General features: G+C 44.7%; 1 protein-coding gene across 1 annotated transcript; it reads right to left on the bottom strand.

The window, feature by feature from the left end:
* Positions 1-1,868: 1,868 nt before the first annotated feature.
* On the bottom strand, positions 1,869-8,181 carry LOC136593663 (jeltraxin-like). Its single transcript, XM_066588654.1, has 2 exons — positions 8,127-8,181; positions 1,869-2,757 (listed from the first exon to the last, which is right to left on the bottom strand). Exons 1-2 carry the CDS (start codon positions 8,179-8,181, stop codon positions 2,171-2,173), a joined length of 642 nt encoding a protein of 213 aa, XP_066444751.1. The 3' UTR covers positions 1,869-2,170.
* Between the last annotated feature and the right edge of the window lie 275 nt (positions 8,182-8,456).

Genomic DNA, 8,456 nt, shown 5'->3' with positions numbered 1-8,456 from the left:
AGAGCTGTCAGCTTCTGGGGGAACAACTGGTCACCAGAGTTCCAAGGCTTTGTACACCCACCATCTGCTATCCATAGCTAATTCTAAGGACAGCACATAAATAGTTTTAAGTGCAATAACCCCCTTAAAGGAATATACAATATATGTATTTTTGTGACTTATGTAATAAGAACAGTTTTTTTCTAAAAAATCATACTTATTCTTTTATTTGTGTGTTGGTTTTGATATTTAATTACATTTTATCTTTTTGGGTTTTTTTGTTTTTTTTTACAAGAGGGGTTTTACTTTTCAATTTTATTTTTTGATATAATGCATTGGCATGTCTATGCATTTTAATGTATTACTGCCTGTACAGTGGAGTTATAATAGGGGGTGCAGAGGTAGTAATCACTTCCGTGCACTGGTGTCTGAGGGGGCCCAAAGGCCCCACTGCTATATGTTAGGACTGCCAGGTGTGCGGGGGGGCCCGGGCTGGTGTCTCTGTCCGGGGTTCTCCCACGCTGGCGGTTGGTCGCGACCGTCGGCAGCACGCCCCGCACCATGTGCGGGCGCGCCCACCTGCTGGTCGGCTGCATGGCGCTTGGCTCGGTGCGCGCCGCCTGGGGGAGGCGGTTTCATGAGTTCCCTCTGGTGGGCATGTGACTTCTCCCCACACCCTGGGCGTGGAGTTCCATATTTAAGCCCTCTCAGCCAGTTCCTCCTTGCCAGTGTTTGGTTTAGCTTCTGTTCAACTGGTCACTCCCTATCATTGACCTGACATTCAGTGTTTTGACTTGCCTTTTGTTTATTCCCCTCTGTACTGCATATGTGCTTTCTGGTTTTGAGCTGGCCTGTTGTTACTACTCCTTGGTTGCTGTGTTGTCTCTGTCTGCTATTCAGGTTCCCACTAGCCTGGTTCTCTGTCCCTCTTTCCTGGGGTCCCTGACACTAGTGCAGTGTTGGGACCGTTGCCCAGTTGTCGCCCTGGGGTTCAGCCCAGGGGGGCAAGTATGTAGGGACAACGGAGAAGGTTGGCGTAGGGATTCCCTGTCCATCCGCCCTAGCCAACCCCTTACACTATATTATTATAAATGACACATATTAGGTAGGGCCCTGCTAAAGCTTTTGCTTTGGGGACCAAGACATTCATGTTACACCTCTACTTGTGCATGTACAATATATAAGCAACTGTTTGGGGATACCTCAGGTATGCATTAACAAGGATTATTTTAGGAAAGTCCTGGGGATCTTTGCTCGGTTCATGATGGTCTCTTAAATATGCAGGCTGAAGATTAGCGAATAACATGAGACTCCTCCTTTTTGATGCCTTGATCACTATTGATTGCAATGGTCAATCACAGCTGTCCTTGTCATGTGATCACACAGGCCATAACGCTGTGCCCCATGGATTGGCTGACTCTTGTGTATGATGCCTAGAGAGTTCTTACAGGGGTTTTATTTCAGGACAAAATAGAAAAAGGTTCTGCTGTAAGCAAAGCAATCATTTATTAATTTTTGAATAGAGATGAGCGAGCGTACTCGGATAAGCACTACTCGCTCGAGTAATTGGCTTTATCCGAGTATCGCTGTGCTCGGGTCTAAAGATTCGGGTGCCGGCACGGAGCGGGGAGCTGCAGGGGAGAGCGGGGAGGAACGGAGGTAAGATCTTTCTCTCCTTCTCTCCCACCCGCTCTCCCCTGCTCCCCGCTGCGACTCACCTGTCAGCCGCAGCGGCACCCGAGTCTTCAGGGACGAGCACAGCGATAGTCGGATAAAGCCCATTACTCGAGCGAGTAGTGCTTATCCGAGTACGCTCGCTCATCTCTATTTTTGAACATGAGTATATAGACCAGTGTTCCCCAACTCCCGTCCTCAGGGACCCCCAACAGGTCATGTTTTCTGGATTTCCTCAGTATTGCACAGGTGATATTGTTATTGTCAGTGCTCAGACATTGCTACAGGCGTTCTCTCTATAGGATATCCTGAAAACCTGACCTGTTGGGGTCCCCGAGTACTGGAGCTGGGAAACACTGATATAGAAGAATCACAGATGAAGTATGCACATGATATCAGTAGAGTGCCTACCACATATATCTAGTAATAAATGCAAATACTTCACATATAGTAATTAGCATATTGCATACAATGACAGTAGATTTTCAATTTCATTAGTTAATCATATAGAATTGCGTTAATTTTCCAAGGCGATGACGCCCCCTTTGATCTCCTTAGCTCCATTTGTCCAGCTAAAGATATTTCCAGATACAGAAAGATAACTATTATAAATGGTATCGGTGTCAAGAATGTAATCCCACATATTGACATCAGACATTTCACCAACAAAACACTGGCTTGCCTCAAACCCACCACCAAAAGTGTCCTGGTCCTGCCCAAGGATGACACTCATCTGAGGTACTATGGGGGATCTGCTTGTACTAACTCTTCTAGGGTAACGCTTGCCATTGATCCACAGTTGGAGCAGTCCGGTCTCGGAGTCCCAAGCAACACAAGTCTGTTTCCAGTCTAGAACCTCAGGATCCACCTCAAAAGTAAATTCTTCTTGATTTATGAAAACCTTACATAATTTTGGAGGCTGCAGACCAAAAAGGAAAGTGTTGTCTTTTCCAGGCGTGGCCAAAGAAAAAAGATAATGTACTCGTTGGAGGTTGCTATAGGAGCGCAGACATACGGTGAGTTGTTTTAAAGCTTGTTCCACAGCTGGCTTCAGAATCACATGGTCAGTGACTGATTCCTTAGGGAAAAGGAGGATATTTTGGCCTAGACCAAAGGATAGAAAATAAAGTTGCAGTAATAATATTAACTAATAACAATCATTATATCATAGCCAGCTAGAGAAACCACGTAATCTTGTAGATGTGATACCTTTTAATGGGTAACAAAAAATGGAATAGATCTGAAGAGGCATGAATATTTGACTAAGAGCCCGAGAGGTTCACACGCTTGCTATTACATCATGTATTTTTGTTAGCCATTAAAAGGTATTAAAAGGTATCATATCTACAAGACTACGTGGTTTCTCTTGCTGGGAACAAACACATTTTGCTCTACCGGCTAACACGGTACCAAACCTTTGTTTTCATTATACATAACCATCATATCCATATTTGTATTAAACCTTACCATCATTGATTGTATATATTAACCCACTAGCCCACCAGGATTCTCTTCTCCACAATTAAAGTGTTTGTACCACAATTACAAGTTATTCCCTACCCATAGGATAGGGGATAAATTGCTGATTGGTGGAAGTCTCACCACTGAGACATTTTTAAGTGGGGAGAAATAAGAAAAATGCTCACCCTTGCTACCCTGCTACTCCTAGCCACAAAGAACATATCCCCCAACCCAGGCCCAACCCGTACTGCTCTCTACCAACATGCCCCACCTGCCCCGTTCAAATGCACCCTATGTAACTTCCAATCTACATGCAACAAACTCCCAACTTTCCACGACCTCTTCACCACCAAACACCTTAACCTGTTCGCCCCCGCTGCATTGTCCTATGATGGCCTGCAGTTCTCCCACACCCCCAGATCAGCCGACCAGCGCAGCGGAGGAGAAAAAAGCGTAATTCTCTTGCCTTACTGTATCTTTCAGGTCATTCCCTCAGCTTCATCACTTACCTTCCAGTCATTTGAAGTCCGCACCCTGCGACTTTTCCACCCACTGACCCTGCGTGTCGCAGTTATTTACTGGCCCCCAGGTCAAACCCGCCTTTTCCTAGACCACTTCGCTGCCTGGATCCCCCACTTCGTATCCTGTGAAATCCCAACCATCATCCTCGGCAATTTCAACATCCCTACTTACAACCCAAGCCCCTCATCTGCCTCCCGGCTTTTAATGCTTACCTCCTCCTTCGGCCTATCACTAATCTCTGACTCCCCCACTCACAGAGATGTCAACACTCTCAATCTAATCTTTCTCTGCCTCTCCCTTTGCTAACTCCCGCCTTCAACTCTCAGATCACAACCTCCTCTCTTTCTCCATCAGGCACCCTAGAATCCCCCCCCCCCCCGACCCTCCTACCTATAGCATCTCTAAGAACTTCCAGTCCATCCACACAAAACAGTTCACCGAGACCATTCAGTTCTCCCTGTCCCCTATCTCTCTCCTCACCTGCCCTAACCTGGCAGCCGAACACTACCATACCACCCTCAGCCGTGCCCTGGATGAAGCAGCACCACCTGTGACTTAAGCCGTCAACTGCAGACCATGGCAACCTTGGCTCACATACAAAACGTGCTTCATCCGGCAGTGCTCTAGGTGTGCCAAGCAGCTGTGGAGAAAATCAAAGCTGTCCGCAGACTTCCTCCACTTCAAATTCATGCTTATAACCTAGCCCTTCACCATGCCAAACAAGTTTATTTCATCTCCCTTGTCTGCTCACTATCCCACAACCCCAAACGACTCTTTGAGACCTTTCACTCCCTCCACAGCCCCTACGAACAGGCCCCAGTGACAAAAAATTGACAACATCCGAAAAGAAATCTCCAAAAACTGCATGGCTAGCCCCGATTTCAGTCTCCTAAGCACTGCATCCAGCCCCACTCACTTTCTATGTTAAAACCAACGACAGAGGGAGAAGTATTCAGGCTGCTTTCCGCTGCCTGCCCCACCACCTGCGCTAGCAATCCTCTCCCCTCTCACCTCCTCCAGTCCCTTTCCCCAGCTCTCATTACTTACCTCACCACAATCTGCAACCTCTCCCTAACCTCTGGCACCTTCCTCTCCTCATTTAAACACTCTATCATATCCCCTCTGCTTAAAAAAACAAGCCTTGACCCGACTGATGCTGCCAACTACCAACCTGTGTCAAACCTCCCCTTCATCTCTAAATTACTAGAACACCTGGTCAACTCCCATCTCACACGCTTTTTCTCTGACAACTCACTTCTTGAGCCCCTCCAGTCTGGTTTCCACTCTCTACATTTGACTGAAACTGCCCTCACAAAAGTATCAAATGACCTGATGACGGCAAAGTCGAGAGGTGACTACTTCCTACTAATCCTCCTTGACCTGTCTCCTTGACCATGACCTCCTTCATACTATGCTCCGCTCTATTGGTCTAAAGGACACTGCTCTCTCCTGGTTCTACTCCTACCTCTCTGACCACTACTTCAGCGTCTCCTTTGCTGGCTCTACCTCCTCTCCACTTCCTCTCACTGTCGGGGTACTCCAGGGCTCGGTCCTTGGTCCCCTTCTCTTCTCTATCTATACAGCCCTAATTGGACAAACCATTCACAAATTCGGACTCCAATACGATCTCTACGCTGATGACACCCAACTATGCACCTCTTCCCGTGAGATCTCTGAACCATTCCTCCAAAATATCACCGACTGTATGACCGCTGTCTCTAATACTATGTCCTCCCTTTTTCTTAAACTTAACCTCTCTAAAACTAACCTCCGCGTCTTTCCGACTTCCAACCGACCTCCCCTCAACATCTCCATTCCAGTGTCTGGCATTATCATAACCCCCAGACAGCATGCCCACTGCCTTGGGGGTCACACTGGACTCTGACCTCTCCTTTATCCCCCTCCACACACACACACACATCTAATCTCTGTCCCAAACATGTCACAGGCACTTCAGAAATATTGCTAAAATCTGGTCATTCCTCACCACGAACATGCTAAAAACAATCGTGGTCGCCCTCATCCACTCCTAACTCAACTACTGCAACTTGCTATTCATCAGCCTTCCCTGCACCAGGCTCACTCCACTTCAATCCATACTTAATGCGGCAACTAGGTTCATTTTTCTATCCAGCCGTTACTCAGACGCCTCTGCATTATGCCAGTTGCTGCACTGGCTGCCCATCCACTGCAGAACTAAATTTAAACTCCTCACCCACAAAGCTCTACATGGTGCCGTGCCACCATACATCACCCCCCTCCTGTCTGTACAGCACAAAACCCGCCGACTCTGATCCACTAACGCACTCAGACTAAACACCCCTGTAATACGGACCTCACATGCTCGCCTACAGGACTTCACCAGAGCAGCACCCATCCTCTGGAACGCTCTACCCCAAGGCATCCAGACAATTCCCGATGCACAAAATTTCAGACGCACCCTAAAAACGCACCTCTTCAGGGAAGCATACCAAATCCCCTGACCTAGTCCCCTGCTCATCTCTATATCTCCCCACACCTTCCACCCTGCCTATCACATATGACCTCTACCCCTGCACCTCCTTACCGCCCCACCCCATTTGCTTTCTACTAACTGATTTCCACTTGAAATCCCCTACTGCCTGTGTTCCCCATGCCTTGCTTGCCCACCCCTTGTACCTCCTGTACCACCCCCATCCCATTAGTTTCAAATTAGGTGTACCTCACATTGTAATTGTTGTATTGTTTGCATTTATCCCATTCTTGAAAGCGCTGCAGAATAAGTTGGCGCTATACAAATAAAGATTTTTTTTTGGGGGGGGGGGGGTTAGCTTTTACGGCATCCACAATACAGTATCAATGTATCAATGACATATGACCTTTTTCTATGGGTCAGTGCGATTGGGGTGATACCAAATTGATATTGTTTTTATGATTTTCTATCTTTAAAAACTAAATACATTTTTTCCTTAAACAAAATTTGTTCTCCTTTGCTATATTTTGAGAACCAGAACTTTTTATTTTTTCATTAAATGGGCTGTGTGAGGGCTTGTTTTTGCAAAGTGAGCTGCAGTTATTATTAGTACTTTTTATTTTGGGAAACATATTGCTTTTTTATTTAAATATTTTGTCCTTTTTTACACCTTTCACTGTGTGGGTTAAATATTGTGATATTTTAATAGTTCAGACTTTCTACAAACATGGTGAAATCAAATATGTATATTTTTTTTTAATTGTTTCAATTTTATAAGGAGAGTGGGACTTTTTGGGGAACTTTTAACATTTAGTTTTACTGTTAGCCCCGAGACTATGGCTTTGATGGGCTGTGATAAGCTATGTGAAGTTAGTTTTGCTTTGTCCCATATATTCACTACTGTAGAAATTATAATTTTGAGTAATGCTCACGATTACCCTGTTTTATCCCTTCTTATCCCATAGTTTTTGTTATTTCTGTTTTATTAAAATGTATGTTGGAAAATGTTTAATAAAAATCTTTTTGAACCTAAAAAAAATAATTTTTAAATGTTTTAATACTTGTTGGGTCCCTAAAGGAGACTTGAACTTGCGATTGTTGATTGCTGTACTATATACTGCAATACCACAGTATTACAGTATATAGCAATTTTTGATGTTGCCTATCAAGTCTCACTAGGGGCAGGGTTTGATAGGCATCTATGCATGGCAGCCCTGGGAGCGTCTGACTTTTAAATGAGCTGCCAGTTTTGACTGCAGTATCTAAACAGTTATCTGCTGCAATCAGAGTTAACTTGGATCGCGCCAATTACCAGCGGCTGTCAGAAACAGCCGGTAGCCGCAGAGTATGGAGTGGACTCAGCTCCCGAGCCTGCTTCATGAACTCTTCATTGCCGCCCAATGTAAATTTACTTTTGATGGTCATGAAGGGCCTAATAACAGTTTTAATAGGAGTTGATAGACACTAGACTATAAGATGACCAGAGACTAGACTCTATATGGTTGATTAAGACTGCATAACTAGACTTTAGATACATAATAACAAGTCACAGAGAACTGGACATTACAAGGTATAGACTACACGGATGGATCAGATTGGACCGAGCAGAAGATGACAATATCATATAAGAAGTTCTTCTCATTTATACATTTGACTTTTTTTTTCATTTTTGGGTGAAAATCCTCTTCAGCATCTTCAATCTTGTAAGACCTTGGGGCCTGAAATTGTCTTACCCTTTGGCAATGAATGCTAGCACCAATGCTATCTACTACATAGCTCTGGTGGAGTGCTTTGCTAGCCAATGCGGTGGGAATCATAGAGAAGCTGCAAAGGTCTTCACCTCTAGACTTTATGGCCATTTTTGAGTAAAATGACAATGTTATAACATGGATCTAGAATGATGTAAGTGGAGATATATAGCGTCAGGATCACCATCGCTGTACTGAAGTGGCTCTGCTGTGGTTACTGTATTATGGCTGCACCCCCTCGCCAAGCACTTTATGGCTTACACAATGACTATCATAGCATATACACTGACCTGTCAGTGCAAAACATCCAGATAGAAGAACAAACAAGATGGAAAGGGTTTTCATTTTTCTGGGAAAAAAAATATTGAAATTAAATGTGTGTCTGGTGACTCAATACAATTTTTTTGTTTTAATAATATTAAAGTCCTATATATAACTTAAAGGGGTTGTCCAGGGACACTAAATATGTACACATACCTGCTGTGTTGGAGTTTTCAGTTCTGACACCAGGTCACATGGCATGGCTCCTCTCTTTTTTTGCCCACATCATCAAGGAGGCTTATCTTATGAACTGCAGCGCTTTCCCCCAAAATAAGCCCTAGCCTGATTTTTCTGAATGT

This window comes from Eleutherodactylus coqui, unplaced genomic scaffold (assembly GCF_035609145.1).
Source record: "Eleutherodactylus coqui strain aEleCoq1 unplaced genomic scaffold, aEleCoq1.hap1 HAP1_SCAFFOLD_34, whole genome shotgun sequence".
Classification (NCBI taxonomy): domain Eukaryota; kingdom Metazoa; phylum Chordata; class Amphibia; order Anura; family Eleutherodactylidae; genus Eleutherodactylus; species Eleutherodactylus coqui.
The sequence above is the reverse complement of the archived record's forward strand: the minus strand, read 5'-3'. Positions and strand labels throughout refer to the sequence as shown.

What these genes read in the sequence shown, in the direction of transcription:
- LOC136593663 (XM_066588654.1), bottom strand. Translation starts at nt 8,181, where the DNA reads ATGAAAACCCTTTCCATCTTGTTTGTTCTTCTATCTGGATGTTTTGCA. An exon ending in TGGATGTTTTGCACTGACAG is followed by an intron (nt 2,758 to 8,126) that starts GTCAGTGTATAT and finishes CCTTTGGTCTAG; the next exon opens with GCCAAAATATCCTCCTTTTC.